Genomic DNA, 20,860 nt, shown 5'->3' with positions numbered 1-20,860 from the left:
CAGCAGTGAGGAGGCCAAGGGGGTTTGCCTTAACTGTAAACAATAAAGGGTTCTTCCTCGCAGCAGATGTATGTGCCTTGAGCCAAGGAAGTAATGAAACCAAGTTGAAACTGAGAACGTTCTTTCACTCTCCAGGGATAAGTGTCCAGGCTGGCACCCTCTGGGATCTTCACTTCTCCCGTGCTGAGACAGGAGCTTAAATAAACACGGGTGCCCTGTGGTCTCTTGGGCGGAGTAGCTTCTATTGATTCACAGTTTGTGCTGGCCAGAGGCTGGGAGGTGGTTTTGGCAACTTCCTCTAGTCAGAAGAGTGTTTAGAGCTGTCGCTGACGGCTTGATGCCCCACCCGCCCTGAGGTGCTGCCACCATCCAAGCTGGACCCTTTGAGGATGGCTCCCTCCGTCTCCTGCTCACTTTCTTCTCTTCCCTTCCCTTCCACCTGCCTACACCCCAGGCTCACACGTAACACACGTGCGTCAAGCACAGACATCTCTATTTTTTAGGAATTCATCCGTGGCACTGTTTTCTCTTCAGCATTTCTGGCAGTGGTACCATGTTTTTAGGAAGCATTTCCAGCTGCCAGGGTTAGGTAAATGTCCACCTCTGTGTTTGCAATAGTGTTCTAATTTCCTTTTTAGTTATCTTATTTCTTTTTTTAAAAAGATTTTATCTATTTATTTGTCAGAGAGAGAAAGAGAGAGAGCACACAAGCAGGGGGAGTGGCAGAGGGAGAAGCAGACTCCTCGCTGAGCAGGGAGCCAGACGACGTAGGGCTCGATCCCAGGACCCTGAGATCATGACCTGAGCCCAAGGCAGATGCTTCACCCACTGAGCCATCCAGCCGTCCCTCTAATTTCCTTTTTAAATGTGAATCTTTAATCCAGGCAGAATTTAATCTGACACTACCTGCAGTGAAATAGAGAGATTCACTAATTTATTCAGCAAGGTTTACTGAGCTCCCTCTAGGCATCAGGCACTGTTGGGGCATTTTAAAAAGATTCTTCTCAGCATTAAAGCTCAGATATCTTTTTTTTTTTTTTTAAGATTTTATTTATTCATTTGAAACAGAGAGATACAGAGAGAGAGCGAGAGCATGAGCAGGGGAGAGGCAGAGGGCAAGGGAGAAGCAGGCTCCCCGCCGAGTCAGGAGCCAGACGTGGGGCTCGATCCCGGGACTCCAGGATCATGACCTGAGCCGAAGGCAGATGCTTAACCATCTGAGCCACCCAGGCGCCCCTAAAGCTCAGATATCTTATATCTAATAACCCAAGAGACCAGGTTTTCCAAATGTTTTCCAAATTCCTGTATTTGAGGAAAATGAGAAGATCTCTTGCTAGACTGAGCTCATTTTGATAAAATGGTGCTGTATTTTCTTCCTGACTCACTCTTGGGGCGTTCTAAGCTCCTTGACCTACACAGCTGTAGTCAGTGGATAGCAGCTTCTGATCTCACTAGAGCACACTGTTAAGACCCGGGCTCCTGAGGTAGATGGTCTGAGTTCAAAGCCCACTTCTGCCGCATGTTAGCTCACGCACCTCAGTTTCCTCATATGTATGAAGAGTGTGTACCTCACAGCGTCCATGCGAAGGTTAAATGATTTAATTCAATCCATCCAAAGCACTTAGAATGGTTCCTGGGACACCTGTGTTAACTATTATTATTGCTGTATATTTTGCGAAATCTGTGTCACTTCAGATCTTTCTGTTGCTCTGGTACTTCGGTGACAGTCCCGGAAGCCCTCGTACCTTGAGCAGTGGGGAATGTCCCTAGAGGACAGACACCCATGGATGTGAAAGTACTGTTTTGTCACTTTTTTATTGTAGTAAAATATACATAATATAATATTGGTTATTTTAACCATTCGTAAGTGTAAAGTTCAGTGGCATTAAATACATTAATGGGGCACCTGGGTGGCTCAGTCAGTTAAGCGTTGGACTCTTGATTTCCGCTCAAGTCGTGATCTCACGATCGAGAGATTGAGCCCTGAGTCGGGCTCCGTGCTCAACGGGGAGTCTGTTTGAAGATTCTCTCTCTCCCTCTGCCCCTCCCCCTGCTCTTGTGCTCACTCTCTCTTTCTCTAAAATAAATAAATCTTTTTTTTTAAGATTTTATTTATTTATTCATGAGAGACAGAGAGAGAGAGAGGCAGAGAGAGAAGCAGGCTTCCCGCAGAGCAGGGAGCCCGATGCGGGACTCGATCCCAGGACCCCGGGATCATGACCTGAGCCGAAGGCAGACACTTAACCATCTGAGCCACCAGGCACCCCTAAAATAAATAAATCTTAAAAAAATATATAAATACATTCATGATGTTGTATAACCATCACCATTATCTGTACCCAACACTTTGGGATGAGGATGATTTTTAAAAGTTTATTCTACGTTCATGCCTTTGCAGGTACCCTGCTTTAAAAGATTTCCCCATCAACCAGCTCAGTGGTCAAGTTGTCATTTCAAATGTTCCTTCAGACTTGATCACCTCCTTTGTGTTTCGGTTCTACCTCAGACTCTTAATCTATCACAGAAACTAGTTACTAGTTTCAAACAGCTGTTTATTCCTGTGTTGGTTTGGGCCCATTGTTCCAACCCATCATTTTGCATCCTGAGCCTGATACCTAATGTATTGGTGACCCTTCCAGGTTCACAACACCTGCAAAGTTGATTAGCTGGTCTTAATGACCTCTAAGAATCTGCCATGTAAGAACTAATGAGAAACTAGCCAGGACACTCAGTGGCACTTGGACTGACAATACATGAGGAAGGTCAAGTCCATGTCATGCAGTGTGGCACACTTATCTCTGCTGAACATTCCTCCTCAGGATTCCTCCTTCCAAGGCTCACCACATTGCAGAGATACGGGACTTTTCTGCCTCTGTTGACAACCATGGAAGCTGATCCTGTGGGCCAGGCCATCTCCAGGACAATCACAGGAAGTTATTCCATGCCTGGGACAAGTCCTAGCTCTATCTGGCAGCGAACAGAAGGTTACAGGCCATCAGGCTGAAGGGTCACCAGCAATCCCAGGGCTAGTGGCACTGAGCCAGGACAAAGAGGAGCAGTATAACATGCTCCTGGAAATTCCCAACCTGCTGCCCTTGGGTCCCATGGCTTTTGCGGTCCCCCTTGGCAAGGAAGTAGAAGGCGGAGAGAAAGTAGAACATTATCCAGAATTCTGTTTCTTTGATGATTTTCACCTTTTGCAACCCATAAACACACCCCAAACTTCCTGAGCGTTTTCATGGTGAAACCACTGGGAAGAGAATGGGAGCTCCAAGCCGTTGCCAAATGCTCCCCTTCATCTCAGGTTCTGGGACCACATCCAACATTCCTGGGGGCCCTTACAAATGGCAGGCAGTGACTGAGTTGTTAGGTTTTCTAAACACTAACTAGCATTCACTCAGTCCACTTCAACACACCACCAAGAAAAACCCAGTGGGGGAAACCTGCTCACAGGGGAACAGTGATGAGGAGGAATGCAAGAGGAAATGGAGTCAGTAAATCAGACAAGGGCAAGTCTTAGTTCTCTTGTCTTTTCTTCCTCCGTGTCTTCTGGACTCTAGAGAAGGATGTATGTAAAGAGACAAAAATATTCCACTTTGGAAGACAGAGCTAAATTAGGGGAAATGGTTTTGACAGTTCTGCGGGCTAACACGGTCTTTGCGGAAAGGGCTCTAACGAGTGACTTTGAGGGTAATACTCTGTCACTGTTTCCCCCCCCACACCTCCCAGTAAACTGCAGGAGTGGTAGGAGCAACCAGCTTGAAAACCTGCCTGGTGACATTTTAAGATATCTTCCTGGGTCACCAACCAACTCCTACTGTTTTCTCTTTTCTTTCATTTCAATTGATGTTTTAAAGAGATTTTATTTATTTATTTATTACACATATATATGTCAAATATATATATATAGAAGAGAGAGAGCACAAGCAGGGGGAGTGGGAGAGGGAGAAGCAGCCTTCCCACGGAGCAGGGAGCCCGACACGGGGCTCGATCCCAGGACCCTGGGATCATGACCTGAGCCGAAGGCAGACGTTTAACCGACTGAGCCACCCAGGTGTCCCTAATTTCAAATAATTTTTATTCAATTTCTTAAGTTAAAGAATGTTCTTGAACACTGAAAGAGGAGCCATGAAACTTGGATTAATGGACAAGACACTTCATGTCTCTGAGGACCAGCTTCCTTTTCTGGAAAATTAGCTGCCTTGACCGCTTCACAGCACTATGAATATAAGTTGATAAACGTGTCAGAGAAAGAAATGCCATCAGTGAAATCTCATTTGCCCTTGTTCCATGCAGTTGATAACACATGACACAATAGTAGTAAACCAGAGCCTCTGATTCTGCTGGGAGCCCTCGCACTCCTCTAGTGGGCCAGTTCCTATCAGTTCTACCCCCACCACATCTTCCACCACCCAGCTGCCACCTCTCTAGGTTCGTCCTCTGTCTCTGCAGTTGTGAATTCATCCACGCAGCACATTCTGTCACGGCACTTGGCCCACAAGACCACTGTGAGCATTATAAAAGCAGAGCCTGCGTCCTATTTCTCTTTCTATCCCCTGCACACATCCCATTCAATAAATGTCTTTTCACCGAAGCCTTGAGTCCCTTTACATTTAATGTAAGTGTTGATGCACTTGGATTGAAATCAAGCATCTGATTTGTGCCTTTTGTTTGCCCCACGTCTTCGAGGTTTCCCTTTTCTGTGCTTTCTTGATTTCTTGTGGATCGAGGATCTTTTTGTAAACTTATTTAATGAGATCCCGAGGAGGCTTGGTGGCCTCTCATTCCCTTAGTGTCACTCATTCGCATGCGGTTTCAGCACATGGAGCTTCACGTGAGCCCCACTGCTGTCGTGTTCCAACACGAGGGTCCTTCCTATTAACTCCTTACAGCCACATGCTGCAGGCCGTCCGTCAGTCCACAAGCACACATCACGTATGTATTGCGTTGCCAAGACTGCTAAAGATGCTGGAGGCACTTCAGGGACCCAAACAGGAGATGTTCTTGCCATCCCAGGGCATACAGGTGAGGTCGGAACAGGCTTAAGTCGCCCAGAGAGTAGCTTCTTAGCAACAGTTCTCTTCTAATCGGAGGCATATCCTGCAGCCACTGAAGGAGCAGCTCAGGAGGAGAGCAATGCTTAGAAGCAATCGGAGCAGTCGGAATCAGAGCAGCAAATTCTGGAGCTCTGGATACTCTTGGCCAGGACAGAGTGGAGCACGTTGATGGATCAGAAGGCGAAGAGGCCCACACAGTCGCTTTGACAGGTTAAGTCCGAAACTGCCATCGCTGAGAGGACAGCAATGCTGAAGGGTCAACACCTCAGCTACATGTGGGTTTTGTTCCTTCAGCCTGAGTTGGAAAGCCTGGCTACGAAGGCAGGTTGCTGACCCATCCTGTGCGTATGTGGAGGAAATGATTTCATAGCTTTGGGATTTCACCACTGCAGAGGGGGCAGGGGGCCAATTCCGCTGAAACAAAGGGCCAGTAATCACTCTGGCCAGAAAAGAAGTTTAAACCCGAGGTGTCTTTTTACAGCCTCAGAGACTTTCAGGATGTTTCTCAGTTCATTTCAGTGTCTTTCAACAATGGACACAATCCAGACGGGCCACTGCAGTTTTATTGGAGTGAATTCTGGAGCCCAAGAAACTTGCTCGAACCCAGCCAGGTTTATCTTATTGTACAAGTAAAATTGAGTGCACGAATAAAGTGCTCAAACTTTTAAGGTCGATCCTTTATAAACTTCAGCCTTGATTATCTGTTGTAGTAACTGATAAAAGCTCATCTTAGGTATGCTTCACTGATCACTCTCACACCCCAGTTTAATCCTGAACAACATGCTGCAGTGTCTGGATAGAGCATTTATAGTGTTTGATTTAAAAGCCCAGTACCAGGGTGCCTGGGTGACTCAGTCGGTGAAGCATCTGCCTTCAGCTCGGTCCTGGGATCGAGTCCCACGTTGGGCTCCCTGCTCAGCGGGGAGCCTGCTTCTCCCTCTCCCTCTTCCTGCCACTCCCCCTGCTTGTGCTTGCTCTCTCTCTGTCAAATAAATAAATAAAATCTTTACAAAAAATAAATAGGGGCGCCTGGGTGGCTCAGTCGTTAAGTGTCTGCCTTCGGCCCAGGTCATGCTGCCGGGGCCTGGGATCGAGCCCTGCATCGGGCCCCCTGCTTGGTGGGAGGCCTGCTTCTTCCTCTCCCACTCCCCCTGCTTGTGTTCCCTCTCTCGCTGTGTCTCTCTCTCTCAAATAAATAAATAAAATCTTAAAAAAAAAATAAAGGTCCAGTACCAAGCCTTGCCTGACTGCCTAAAGTCCAGCTTAGAGATCATGTCTACCTGGTTCAGCATCACATCCCCAGTTCTTGGTACATAGATATATGAAGAGGAAATCCTGGTGATGAGGTTTGTTATGAACCCACAAAGCTAGTCCTGTTTCTCAAGAGTAGTATTTTAAACCTAGGTCTATGATACCGTGAAATTGTGTGGAATTCATTCATTCAACAAGTATTTACTGAGCAACTCTTCTGTGCCAGGCAGTGCTAAGCCCACAGAACAAAGCAGTGGGGGATGGGTGGGGGGGTGGGGGAACAGACAGCAAATCTCGAACAAACAAGAAAAATACCAGGTATTGAAAGTGGCCTGGAGGGAATTAAGATAGGGTGATGTTGTGGAGAATGATTGTGGCTGGCCACTTTAATTTGGATGATCAGAGAAGGTCTCCGAGGAGATGACAATGAAGTTGAAGTCTCAGTGACAGGAACATCAAAAAGACCAGTGTGAAAGAGCAAGAGGGTGATTGAGATGGGCAGGGCCAGTTCATGTGGGACTTTCTGGGCCACGTTAGAGTTTGGATTTTACTATTAAGGCATCGGGAAACCTTCGGAAGGGGCTAATCAATGGAGCAATATGATCAGATTTAGGTTTTTAGAAGGTCATTGACTTCTCTCTTGAGAACGAATTTATTGGGGTTGAGAGTTGATGTGAGTGACTCGGACCAGGGTGGTTGTAGGGGATGCATAGAGAGAAGTGGGTTGATTTGGAATGTTTTGAAAGTAGAGTTAAAAGAACTTGTTAATGCATTGGATGTGGAAAGTGGAAGCAAGGATCACCCCAAGGTTTGGATTTAGAAAATGAATGGATGGTGGTACCATTTACTGAGGTATTGGAAGGCTGGAAGAGGAGTAGATTTGAGACGCATGAAACTGAGAGCTTAGTTTTGGGGCATGTTAAGTTTAAGAGATAGATATATAAGTGGAGATGTCTGATTGTTGGTTATATGGGTCTAAAATTCTTGGGAAAAATCCAGGTTGGAAACATAATTTTGTGAATCATCATCAAATACATGGTAGTTAAGGGACATGAAACTGGAAGAGGCCAGTAAAGGAGAGTGTTGTGTAGTTCGATAAGGGAAGGCAGTCCAGAATGGGGATGGGGGGTGGGGGGTGGGGGTGTGTGTGGGAGAGAGTGAGAGCAAGAGAAAGATAGAGAGAGAGCATGCGGGCACTTGCGTGTTTCTGACGAGAGAAGGTCCGTGTAGTTCATCATGTCTCTAAGGGGTTCATAACCCATAAAAGGTTAGAATTCTCTGCTCAAATTTTGTGCATGCTATGTCTCTTGACTCCTTCCTTTCTTCTCATCTCTGGCCACTTACCTGTAGAAAGGGGGGCTGCTAGGGGCGCCTGGGTGGCTCAGCTGGTGAAGCGTCTGCCTTCGGCTCAGGTCATGATCCCAGGGTCCTGGGATCGAGCCCCACGTCGGGCTCCCTGCTCAGCGAGGAGCCTGCTTCTCCCTTTCCCTCTGCTACTCCCCCTGCTTGTGCTCTCTCCTTCTCTGTCAAATAAATAAATGAAATCTTTTAAAAGAAATTAATAGGGGCATCTGGGTGGCTCAGTGGGTTAAGCATCTGCCTTCGGCTCAGGTCATGATCTCAGGGTCCTGGGATTGAGCCCCAAGTTGGGCTCCCTGCTCAGCAGGGAGTCTGCTTCTCCCTCTCCCTCTCCCTCTGTTATCTCTCTCTCAAATAAATAAATTTTTTAAAAATCTAAAAAAAAAGAAAGGGGGCTGCTTTTATGCATCCCTGTCTGCCGAGATATTCATTACAAATGCCTGCTGAATTAGTCTCTGTGCATTTTTAGCAGCTCCCTGAGTGTTTCTGTTCTCTCCCAGGTATTCTTTCTGTGTTTCACATTCACCGGTCACTTCTTCAGTGTCTAATATGCTGTTATACCCATCCAATGAATGTTTCATTTCAAATATGTATTTTTTACCTCCACAAGTTCGATTTTGTTCTTGTCTATTTCTCCTCTCATTATGAACATGTTTTCCTTTAAACCTCAAACAATAGAACTGTTTTAAATTCTTGTCTGCTTATTCTGTCATCTCTGTGATTTTTAGGCTTCTGTGTATTAACTGATTTTTTTCATGATTATGAGCTACATTTTCCTGACTCCATTTTTAGTAGTTTTGGGGGGATTATTTACATTGTAAATATTGTAGAGTATCTGGATTTTATTATCTTCCTTTACAAAGTGCTGAACTTTGTTCTGGCAGGCAATTAAGTAACTTGAAGATCATCAGCTTGATCATTCCAAGGCTGCTGCTGCTGTTTTTGTTTTTTTTTTAAAGATTTATTTATTTAATTAATTATTTAAGAGAGAGAGCAGGAGGAGGGGCAGAGGGAGAGGGAGAATTTTGAGCAGACTCCCCGCTGAGCAGGGAGCCCCACAAAGGGCTCGATCCCAGGACCCTGAGATCATGACCTGAGCTGAAATCAAGAGTCGGACACTCAACCTACTGAGCCACCCAGGCGCCCCCTCAAGGCTTCTTTTTAAGCTTTCCTAGGGCAAAGCTAGGGTAGTTACACTCCAGGGCTAGTTTGGCCTATTTCTAACTCTAAGCTGTGGCCTTTCTAAGAGTATTTACTGAATGTTTCAGGTTTTTCTAGTCTAGCTGATCAGAACTTAGACATGTCCCAGTCCTGTGTGAGCTCTGGTGGTTGTTCAGTTTGTGGGTCTCCAGTAGCTGTTACTGCATTCACCTCGTGGAGTTTAACCCCACACACGTGCTTGTTAGTATTCAGCTGAAGTCTTTTTTTTTTTTTTTTAAAGATTTTATTTATTTATTTGAGAGAGAGAGAATGAGAGACAGAGAGCATGAGAGGGAGGAGGGTCAGAGGGAGAAGCAGACTCTCTGCCGAGCAGGGAGCCCGATGCGGGACTCGATCCCAGGACTCCAGGATCATGACCTGAGCCCAAGGCAGTCGCTTAACCAACTGAGCCACCCAGGCGCCCCTCAGCTGAAGTCTTATGAGGGAATTCCTATGTGGATTTCTGGAACTCTTTACTTACCTGGCTCCCTCCTCTCTGGTACTTTTCCCTGTGAAGTTCAGCCATCTCAACCATCCAGAATTTTTATTTCTGTCTTCCCAACTCTGCAACAATGCTGTAATCTGTTTGGGACACCTCCCTGTACTGTAGTCTGGAAATGGGCCTATAGGCTGAAAGCCAGGGTGGTCGTTGGGCTGACCTCTTTTGTTTCTCTTCTCATGCAGGTCCCAGCCCTGCACTGACTGTCATCCAGTGTTTAAAAGCAATTGTTGCATATACTTGGTGTAGTTTTCTAGTTGGTTTTATGGGTAGGAGATAAGTTCAGTGCCAGGTACACCAATGTGGCTAGAAATAAAAGTTCTCCCAGGTGGTTCAAATACATAATAAAGGCTGAGGAATGTATTTCTTTGCTGGATCTTAAGCCACAGAAATTGATTGTCTCATGATTTCAGAAGCTAGAAGTCTGAGACCCAGCTGTCGGCAGGGTTTGTTCCTTCTGAGAGCTGGGAAGATGGATCTATTCCAGGCCTCTTTCCTTGGTTTGTTGATAGCCGTCTCCTCCCTGTGCGTCTTCGCGATATATTCCTTCTATGTATGTGTCCAAGTTTTCCATTTTATAAGGACACCAGTCGTATTGGATTAGGTCCCACTCTAATGGCCTCACTTTAACTTGTCTCCAAATACAGTCACGCTCTGAGGCACTGGGGGTTAAGACTTCAGCATATGAGCTGGGGGGGGGGGGCGGGGGACACGGAGAAGTTCAGATTCAAGTCTCAGCCCCCCTTCCCTAGATCACCGTTGCACAGCCCCACCTCAGCCTTGCCGGCACTTGCACTTTTGTTTAACCTGGTGGGTCACTGTGTATCGAGAAACAAACCAGGAGGTGTTTGTAAATTATGAAGTCAGCAAGTTGGGTTGGTTTAAGAGGAGAACAACACATAGCTTCTACTCTTAGAAGGATGAGATTCAGTTATTCCGCTAACAATTCCATAAAAATAAACAGACCTGTGACCTAGACACACCTTCCTGGAGGAGCTCAGTTTTAGCCCTTCTCGGATTCTAGGAATGAGCATAAACACTTTTCCGCAAGGTTACAGGATGTTGCAGGTTTTTGTTGTTGGAGATGATACTGGTGGGGTGGTCATGAGTCAGCTTGGTGGCTGTGGCAGGAAAGGCTGATGGGAAACAGATCTTTGATTATCAGAACTGGAAAAGCCCTCAGAACCCACTATTGCACGGCAAGGGGTATGGGTTCCAGAAGAGGAGAAGCAGTTTCCCCAGGGCAAGCAGTGCCTTGTGCCCTGGTGACAAATCCCATCATCATTTTATAAGTTGCTTTCTTTTTTTTTTATAATTTACTTTCAAATTGATAATGTTTTGCTGTCCATTTCTCATTGCTTCACTGCAGGCCAAGGCATATCATGTCCATTTGCAGATGCTGAGGTTCGCAGCAGTCAAGTTAACTGCTCCAGGTCACCCAGAAAGTCAGACGTAGAATCAGAATTCAAATGCAGGTCCTGACTTTTAATCCAGCCCCCCCTTCTTGTACTCTGTTTCTCTGAGTCATAATTGTGGCTAATTGTTTGCATAGTGGTTTTGCTTTCTAGATCCTCTTGGTGCAGGACATGCTCGTCTTCACAGTCTATCCAGAACTGTTGACTTCCCCCCGCTTTCCATCTTGGCTTCCCGAGTTGCTCATGAGCTGCCCAGCAGAGGAGGTCCAAGGGGAGAGAAGGTGGAGTTCAGTGCAGCCATGGAAACCAGCTCCCAAGGGAGAAGAGACAGCAGCAGAGGATGTGAGGCCCCTCTGTGGGCCTAGAAATTCTCTTCTTCCCTTTGTGCACAGTGCCTGGCATGTGGTAGGCAATTAATAACCGTTTATCGAATGGATCCGTGAACATGCCCTCTCCAGAGGAATTGTTTTTTTTTTTTAAAGATTTTATTTATTTATATGACAGAGAGAGACACAGCGAGAGAGGGAGCACAAGCAGGCGGAGCGGGAGGGAGAAGCAGGCCTCCCGCTGAGCAGGGAGCCCGATGCGGGGCTCGATCCCAGGACCCCGGGATCATGACCTGAGCCGGAGGCAGACGCTTAACGACTGAGCCACCCAGGCGCCCCTCCAGAGGAATTGTTTTAAAATCCTTTTTATTGGGGCACCTGGGTGGCTCAGTCGGTTAAGTGTTAAGCATCTGCCTTCAGCTCGGGTCATGGTCCCAGGGTCCCGGGATCGAGCCCTGCATCGGGCTCCCTGCTCCGCGGGAGGCCTGCTTCTCCCTCTGCCTGCTGCCTCTCCCCCCGCTCGTGCACTCGCACGCTCTCTCTCTCTCACACACACACACTCTCTCTCTCATATAAATTAATAAAAATCTTTTAAAAAATAAAATTCTTTTTATCACAGAAGAAAACACAAATATAGCAAACCACATAGAACAAATTATGGTTTAATTATTATTAGATGAGCCCCCTTCTAACCACCAGCCAGTTGGAAAATAATTTTACCACCCCGGGCTGAAACGTCTCCATGTACCTCACCTCAGTCATGACCTCCTTCTCCCTGTAGGTTAGTTCTACCCTGGCATGTGTAGAAATCTCTTCTTTGCAATTTTTTAATGTTCTTGTCACTCCAATGAGCATCCCCTAAGCACTATAATTTAAAGTTTTGATCTCGGGGCACCTGGGTGGCTCAGTCGGTTAAGCGTCTGCGTTCAGCTCAGGTCATGATCCCAGGGTCCTGGGATGGAGCCCCACGTCGGGCTCCCTGCTCAGTGGGAAGCCTGCTTGTCCCTGTCTTCTGCCTCTCTCCCCGCTCATGCTCGCTCGCTCTCTTTCAAATAAATAAAATCTTTATTTTTATTTTTCTAAAGATTTTATTTATTTATTTGAGAGAGAGAGAGCATGAGCAGGGGGAGCAGCAGAGGGAGAGGGAGAAGCAGGCTCCCCGCTGAGCAGGGAGCCCGATGCAGGACTCGATGCCAGGACCCTGAGATCATGACCTGAGCCAAAGGCAGATGCTTAATTGACTGAGCCACTCAGGCACCCCCAAATCTTTATTTTTTTTAAAGATTTCATTTATTTATTTGACAGAGAGAGAGACACCGCGAGAGAGGGAACACAAGCAGCAGGGGGGAGTGGGAGAGGGAGAAGCAGGCTCCCCGCTGAGCAAGGAGCCCAATGCGGGACTCGATCCCAGGACCCTGGGACCATGACCTGAGTTGAAGGCAGATGCTTCACCGACTGAGCCACCCAGGGGTCCCTAAATAAAATCTTTAAAAAAAAAATAAAGTTTTGGAGCGTCTGGGTGGCTCAGATGGTTAAGCGCCTGCCTTCGGCTCAGGTAATGATCTCCAGGAAGCCTGCTTCTCCCCCTCCCAGTCCCCCTGCTTGTGTTCCTGCTCTCGTTATCTCTCTCTCTCTGTCAAATAAATAAATAAAATCTTTAAAAAAAATAAGAAATACAAAATAAAAGTAAAATAAAACCCTGAGGGAGGGCGGGCTGGTGAGTTATGCTGCTTCCTATTGAAGTTACTGGGTGATTGTCATTTTTCCTTCTGCTTCCATGCCTGCTGCACAGGCCTGCCAACTACCTGCCCTTCTCTGTTCGTGCGTCTTCCATCCTGGTGCCTGTCAGGCCGGTCTCAGCCCCTCAGTAGCCCTTGTGGTTCTTACTATGATTGCAAGATGCCCCTTAGCAACAACCATTAGGAAATTTTGAAGAAATAAAAGTGTTTTACTTACGAGGCCTGGAAATGACACAGAACACCTGGGGCTACACAGCAAGGTCGTCAGTAGAGAGAGTGCTCACGGGGGCCTGGGGTTATGCGTTTATTAGGGTCAAGGGTGGGGGCATAGGGTTTCATGGGCTTACTATCGGTGAGTTTGAAACACAAGCGTGGGAAGAGAAAAAACAAGCGGCCCAAATGGTCAGTTACCAAAATCAACCGCGGTGCCTCGGTGGGGTGAGGGGCCCTGCTCTCCATCTTGTTGTTGTGGCCATGTGTTCCTGGGAGAAAGTGTCTTTGAAGTAGAAGCCTCTTTGAAATGGATGCCTCAGCAATCAAAGCTTAAGTCAGACACTTGCATTACAAAAAAGAAACAAAATAACTGGAATATAAGCCCTCACCACAGTGCCTTTGCCCTGGCTGCTTCTTTGGCCCTTCTTCAGGCTCAGCTTAGCCATCCTGGAAGCTTCCCCAGGCCCACCAGTCTGATAGAGTTGTGTCTTTTGTGTGTTCCCCTAGAATTTGGGCTTTCCGTTATCATAGTGCTTACCTCCCTAAACAATTGTCTGTTTATCCGTCTGCCCGCCTCCCCTGCTGCCCACAAGACTGAGTGGCAGGGCGTGTGCCTTGTGCACCTCTGTTTTCCCACGGTCTGCATGGTAGGCCATCAAGAGATAGTTGTTGAACAAATGAGTGGAGCCGAGACATGTCCATGTCATTCTCCTCTTGGCACGCCTGCTGCTCCTGGCTGACCCCTCTGCCACTGCAGTCATTGCCCGGGTTGAAATCTACCCATTTCATATTTCTACCTCTTTACCATCCCAGCCAGAGAGCAGGCTCTTTTAGGGACCAGCTCTCACCCCCTTCTCTGTCTCCATCATCTGGCAGGATGCGTGGTGATTCTTGATATTACTTTCCCCCCCAAAACTATTAAAGGATGAGAAAGCTGTTCCCATAAAACTAAGAGCAATTAAGTTGAAACTTGGTTCTGCACTCGGTTTGACTTCCTCTTTTAGAATCATTTTTGGGAAGTACAACAAAGTTCCTCTTCACATTTCCCTACCAAAGTCGCCTTTGGAAAGTTTGGGGTACCCCAGGATCCCCATGAAGGCTTTCCTTAGCAGGCACACGTGGTGTTCCCTCATCCTCTGGACCCCTTCCCTGGGCCTGCACCATCTCGGGGAAGCCAGGGATTAGGGCTCATATTCCTGTTTGCCCAGTTTCCCATCCCCCCATGTTCCAAAGCCCATAGTGATGCTTGAGCTCCTTCTCTCCTGTTTAGTGGCCCCACCCCATCCGATGCCATGTTTTTGCAACAGGAATTTATTGAATCAGTAATTTTTCTCGTCCTCCTGCATCATTCCCATGAGCACACAAACATGCTGTTATTTCTCCTGTCTCAAAAAGAAGGACTTGGGCGCCTGGGTGGCTCAGTCGGTTAAGCGACTGCCTTCGGCTCAGGTCATGATCCTGGAGTCCCGGGATCGAGTCCCGCATCGGGCTCCCTGCTCGGCAGGGAGTCTGCTTCTCCCTCTGACCCTCCTCCCTCTCATGTGATCTGTCTCTCATTCTCTCTCTCTCAAATAAATAAATAAAATCTTAAAAACAAAAAAAAAACAAGGACTTAATCACACTGTTTTGTCCCTCTTCCGAGTGGACAAACATCTCAGAGGTTTAGTGTCTGTAAAGGCAGAACCAAGCCAGGGCTCACCTGCCAGGCACCGTTTTCCCCTCCTTGTCCCAACCCAGCGTGAAGCGGCTGCCCACCTTCTCATGGCTGCCCCTTGCTTCAAAAGGGTTTTCTAGTCTGAGGAGACATAGGCCATTTGTGATGATTGGCCTTCCCCCTTTCAGTGCTTGACCAGGTTCTCTGCTGCCTTGGATCTCATGTGCCCTGGGCAGGGAGGGATCTGAGAACACTCCAGACGGCAGCTTTTCCTTTTTCCCTGGCATCCTGGTCTAAGCTGGTGGGCTTATAAATGTGTCAGGCATACATGAAGCTCGAGATACAAGACTTCCTGTCCCAGTGGTCACCATGCCTCCTGGCAGAAGCCCACACTTCCTGCTGTCACACATGCCCCTGCTCAGAAGAGCAAACCACAGAGCTATAAATCTCTCCACTTGGCATTTGCCAACTGCAACAGCGAGTATCTCCAATGGTTAAGAGCCCTGCTGCTGGCCTGTCAGCCTGTGAGAAAATGGGGAACTTGAGGAAGTTCTCCAGGAGAGGGCAGGGAAGTTTACAGATACTGAGGACTCCTTAGAATGGCGGGGCCACGGTCAATTGCAATAAACATCTTTTCCTAGGCCTCATACCCAAGGACGTAGCTCATTCTAGGTCAGGGGTAAGTGAGGAGCCGAGGAGCCCTAGGTCTTCCCTAGTAGATCCCGTGGCATGCAGAGCCATGCTTCTTTGGAACATCATTCTCTTTCCTGAGCATGGACTAAGCTTTCCCTGATCATTTTACCTCAATGCTTGGCTCTTTCTGAGATTCCTGTTGCAGTGAGGAAAGTTCCTTTTAATTGTTTTAGTGTTTCTCAACAGGGCATGATAGCTTTGGGCCAGACAATTCCTGTCCTGCTCCACCCCCAACCTTTAGGACATGCAAAACATGCCTCTCGTCAGATGCCCTGTGGGGCGTCCCAATCCCGGATTGGGAAACACTGTGATTTACGAGGTGAATGCTTAAGTGTCTTCCATCTTTAAAAAAAAAAAAAAATTCAAGGGGCACCTGGGTGGCTCAGTCGTTAAGCGTCTGCCTTCGGCTCAGGTCACGATCCCAGGGTCCTGGGATTGAGCCCCACATCGGGCTCCCTGCTCAGTGGGGAGCCTGCTTCTCCCTCTGCCTCTGCTGGTCACCCTACTTGTGCTCTCTTGCTGTCAAATAAATAAAATCTTTTTTAAAAAATCCTTTGGGGGCACTGGGGTGGCACATACGGTTGAGCGACCAACTCTTGGTTTAGGCTTAGGTCATGACCTCAGAGTCATGGGATTGAGCCCTGAGTTGGGCTGTGTGCTCAGCGTGTAATCTGCTTTAGATTCTCTCTCCCTCTCCCTCTCCCCGTCCCACTGTTTGCTCTGTCTCTAAAATAAAATTTAAAAAAATCCTTTGGCCCAGAGCTCTCCCACTTTATAGTCAGACATCCCTAAAGAATTGGCTATACTCCCCCTCTCTACTTTTTCTTTTACCTCACACTCATTACTAGTTCTTCCATCCTCACTTGAGTTCAAATCCCTTCCTCCAGCTGGACACCTTAGTTAATTTCTCTGAACCTCAATGTTCTCATACAGAAAATGGACATAAAAATAGTTACCTCTCCCATAGGATATTTTTGGAGACTAAATGGGTTCTGGTAGAGCACTTGGGGGTTTACAGAAAGACAGTCGTCAACTTCAGATGATGAAGTCAAATGTATATGATTCTTCCTTTCTTGTTGAGCAACTCTCTAGAAGTTAAATAACAGTGTTAGATGATACAATGGTGGGCACTCCTCATCTGTGTCTGATTTGAATGTCTGATCTTGGCTTTTGGACTGAGCCGGATGGTGGTAAGAAAGCTTTCTTATTCGTCACTAAGGTTTTTTTTCAGCGTGAGTATACATCCGTTTCTTTTACGTACCTTTGCCGCATCCATGGTGACGATTGTACGACTCCAGTCCTGAGGACCCGTCCTTACAGTCATTGAATAAAACAGACTCGAAGATGGTGCATTAGTCGTTTCATCCAAAGCTGGGTGGACTTGCATTTCCTTGTTGAGTTTTCTGCCGTCCTTGTCATGAAGCAAGCGCCGTGGGTGCAGTAACTCCCTGTCGCTTCGCCTCTCCGCAGGCCTGGCGCAGGCGCTGGTTTGTCCTCCGGCGGGGCCGCATGAGCGGCAACCCCGACGTGCTGGAGTACTACAGGAGCAAGCACTCGAGCAAGCCCATCCGCGCCATCGACCTGAGCGAGTGCGCCGTCTGGAAGCACGTGGGCCCTGGCTTCGTGCGGAAGGAGTTTCAGAATAACTTCGTGTTCATTGTCAAGACGACTTCTCGTACCTTTTATCTGGTGGCCAAGACCGAGGTGGAAATGCTGGTGTGGGTGTACAGCATCAGTCAGGTCTGCAACCTCGGCCAGCTGGAGGATGGCGCAGGTGAGAGCAGAGCTGGGGTTCCTGTGCGCGGGGCGGGGGTGCGGGGGGTGGCCGCGGGAGGGGCCGGGGACGAGGCCCGCCCGCCTCCTCAAGCGTGTCTGGACAGGCTGCTTGATATCAGAATTGTTCCCACAAAGTACACGGCTAGAGGTGCCTTCCTTTCACCTGGTTCTAGATTTCAGGCCTGAACGTGCCACATCCTGAACGTTACAAGTGACTTCAGTGGCTTTGAAGCCACTCCACAGCTTTGCTTGCATCAGCCACAGACAACAGATGCAGTAAAAGTAGAATGTGGGTGACGATGTCCTGGAGGGCTCTGGTTTTCCCCACGCTGTTGCTGCTGCTGATTTCCAGGAAATATTAAATATCAGTGTTTTTCAGTAATTCACAGAACTCCAGTTTTTCTGTTGTCGACTGGGTTGTTCAGCCCGGGGAGGTAGAAGGACAGAACTCAGCTACTTCTCATAGGCAGGGAAGAATTTCTCATATCTCCAATCGGCTTGAGCTGTGTGCAGGACAAATTAGCTCTGAGGTTGCCCTGGGCCACTCCTGGGCTTGCTCACTCTTGCTCTCTCTTTCATACACATGCAAGCACATGTATTCCTATGTATTGTGCACCTAGCGTTACATTTCACTTACCTTCATGGAGTTTGCTGGAGAGCCCCTGATCCTCAACCTCTTGAGATCTTGACTCTGATTTCCTTTAGCATGTTAATCAGTCCTAAGTTCCAGTGGCCAATGGCTTCAACGTCTCCACCCTTACTGTATGCTTATCACCTGCCACAGAAACACACACTGGAACGCTAGGTGGCGGTGGGGAGTCAGCTGCAGCTCTCTAGGGTGGCACAGAACCGTGTGCTTCCTGAGGACAAAATCCTTTTCTTTTCATGAACCTGGGAAGCTTAGTAAGTGCAGTTAGCTATTCAGTCACATTACTGAGCTTCAAAAGCACTGAAATAAAAGGAAATGAAGTGATGGCAAGCTCTTTATCCTTGCTACAACAGATGAAGCTTACTTGCAAAGTTGCAGTGAATCCTTCCCGGCCAGAGTCCAACTCAGTGCAAACAGACTGTCCCTGACCAATTCTTCCAGGCTTGCCGCTCGCTCTCTGCCACCTTAGTCCCTACCTTCAGCCCAAACTACATAGATATCCGTGTGCAATGTTATGTGTCTCCTCTATTTCTTTCCTCATCCGGGAGTTATCCTAAAACATAGATATATAACATGTTTCCCAGTATCCAAAGTGGAACAGGAATGAGTCAGACACCAGGCAGAAAGTGGACAGGTCTGGTGGGAATTTGGAGGAAGCCAGAAACCACCCCCTATGATCTTTATCATTCCCTATACCCCACCCCCCCCTTAGTTTTTAAGAGGATGTAAGAGTAGAGTCCTCTTCATCTGAGAACCACGCCCAGAGGCCTTTCTTGTGGCTTTTAACATACAGTGTTTGGTCCTGTATCCAGCAACCCTAGCTAGTCAACGCATCATGTGCACTGTAGCCAGGAGCTCTGCTAAATGCTCTTGTGTATTAGCTCAGCTTATCCTCAGAGCGATTTTGTGGTGTATGTACTTTACAAAGAAGGAAACTTGCAGCAGGTAGGTAGCAGGCCTACGGTTCCAGTAGAGCCTGGACTTGAACTCAGGCAGTTCTTGGCCACTCGGACTCAGGAATCCTGAACTTCTGCCAGCATGGTTCAAAGGGAAATAAAAGCCGGCTTTTCATTGGAAGTCTCTGAATATCATGCTCCTTGAGAAATGTCGGCTTTACCAGCCATCACACCCTATTTCTTTCTTTCCTTTTCCTTACACATCATTACCATTATTCTTTATTTATGTTTTATTTGTCTGTCTCCTCTAGCGGACTGTAGACTCCAGTGAAGGCAGAGTCTGTCTTGGCAGAGTTAGAACAGTTCTGCGCGCATAGTAGGTGCAATAGGAGGTATTCTGCCTAGACAGAAATGCCCATATATCTGCATATGCAGATGTACATATCTGCACACATGCATATGTAAGTATGTACATACATGTTATGCATAAATATACGTGTGTGTGTGTGTGTGTGTATTTGTTGAGTGAATAAACAGTAATGCAGGGCTACGGCCGAGAGCCATAAAGAAGCTGTGAGTAGACTATGTTACTGCAGATTTTTAGGCCAAGAATGCTTGGCTTTTTTTACTCTTAATTGATTCAACACTTCAGTCTTGGAACATTGGCCTTCTTCCCCAGACATTGTTTATAGCTTGGGGAAATGGTCTCCTCCATCAGTACAAACACCAGCTGTGATTTGCATCTTCTATTTGGCCTCGTAGATGCTGTTTGAGATTTGTGAGTGAGTGCTATAGCCATTCTTAAACGTTAACCCAGGAAATGATTTCTCCAGCAGATTCCATGGAGAGCTTCTCTCGCATGCCCTGCTCCCTCCAGCCATCCCCTGCCAGCTCCCTTCCCACCTCCTTGCCGAGAGATGACCTAAGCACGAATTCCGTAGCCGCCGAGGAAAGCAGAAGTGAGTCAGAGTTTCTCTCCCTTCCTGATTATCTGATTCTGTCCAACTGTGAGACTGGAAGACCGCGGCACACCAGGTATGCTCATGTGCACGTCTCTCTGTGTCTGTGGAACCTCCGCTGCCTTCTCTGGCGGGCTCTAGTGCTGACATGTGTGCTCAGCATGCCTGACCAAATCAGTCCATTTAGCTGTAGCATCTGCTAGCGGGTGTGTCTCCCCTCACCTCTTCCTGCGGCAGCCAAGGTGGGGACAGATCACCATCAACCACTATGAGGGCTGAGTCATGCATGTGGCTTTCATGTCTAACCTTGAATTTTCATATGTATCTGACACCAATAGGATGACAAAAATCAACAAACCATTGGTTCCTGCATCCAGGGATTGGTGAGGGCTGTGGAGGGAATATGGAAGCATGGGAAAGAGACCAGCATGGGTTTTGTCGTGGATAGGTGGCCTTCCTCTTCTGACTTCTGCCAGGGACTTGCTCCATTTCAGTCACATTTATATGCTTTTTTCCCCGCAGTCTGCCCACCAGATGTGATAGCTGGTCAAACTCAGACCGCTCATTGGAACAGACTTCATTTGATGACGTTTTTGTTGACTGCCTGCAGCCCGTGCCCCCCAGTAACTTGGCCCACCCCTCACGCCATGGGAGTGGCTCTCAGAAGGCGCCTTCCCTGAGGCCTCAGGCTGCCCTGATATGGAGCAGAGATATCAATGGGCCAACCAGGGATCACTGTTCTTCACCATTGCCAGAAACTTCCTTAAATTCCACCATTCAGGTAGATAAAAACCAAGGTTCCTTGCCCTATGAGGCAAAAGAACTAGACCTCATGTCCAACATGCCACCTCCCCGCCCCCCGAAGCCAAGCCATCTCTCTGAACGGCGCCCAGAGAAGCAGCTCAAGAAGCCAGAGTGCACTATGGCACCAAGAAGAATCTCTCTCTCCGGTTTAGATAACATGAGGACCTGGAAAGGTAAGTGTTGGATGCTGACAGTGAGAGTGAAGCCTGCCTCCTCTTTACTCCTTGTGTCCTCCCAAGTCTGGCCACCGGCAGAGATCCTTAGGTCCCTGTGGCCACTGAAGGAAGTCAGAGCCCTTGTCCCTTAGCCATGCCTCTGTCTGTGTGATGGGCTCCCTACCTGAGACTAAGCTCCTGGTGTTTGTTTGGAA

General features: G+C 47.7%; 1 protein-coding gene across 5 annotated transcripts in view; it reads left to right on the top strand.

Annotated features, from left to right (window-relative positions):
• The window catches only part of GAB3 (GRB2 associated binding protein 3), a 95,246-nt gene that overhangs the window by 29,446 nt on the left and 44,940 nt on the right, over positions 1-20,860 (top strand). For 3 of the 5 annotated variants that reach the window (XR_010406288.1, XM_064574769.1, XM_064574771.1), the window contains exons 2-4: positions 16,877-17,180; positions 19,561-19,762; positions 20,209-20,663. Coding sequence is in view for 4 of the 5 variants with exons in the window: in XM_064574769.1 (XP_064430839.1) it covers positions 16,877-17,180; positions 19,561-19,762; positions 20,209-20,663 (961 nt within the window). In the remaining variant the exon portion in view is untranslated. The remainder of the gene's footprint in view (positions 1-16,876; positions 17,181-19,560; positions 19,763-20,208; positions 20,664-20,860) is intronic. The other 2 variants (XM_064574770.1, XM_045884536.3) reach the window with 1 other exon arrangement.

The sequence above is a fragment of the Mirounga angustirostris genome, unplaced genomic scaffold (genome assembly GCF_029215605.1).
Source record: "Mirounga angustirostris isolate CCGP_5_RB_7025 unplaced genomic scaffold, mMirAng1.0.hap1 SCAF_11, whole genome shotgun sequence".
NCBI classification, from domain to species: Eukaryota; Metazoa; Chordata; class Mammalia; order Carnivora; family Phocidae; genus Mirounga; species Mirounga angustirostris.
The sequence above is the reverse complement of the archived record's forward strand: the minus strand, read 5'-3'. Positions and strand labels throughout refer to the sequence as shown.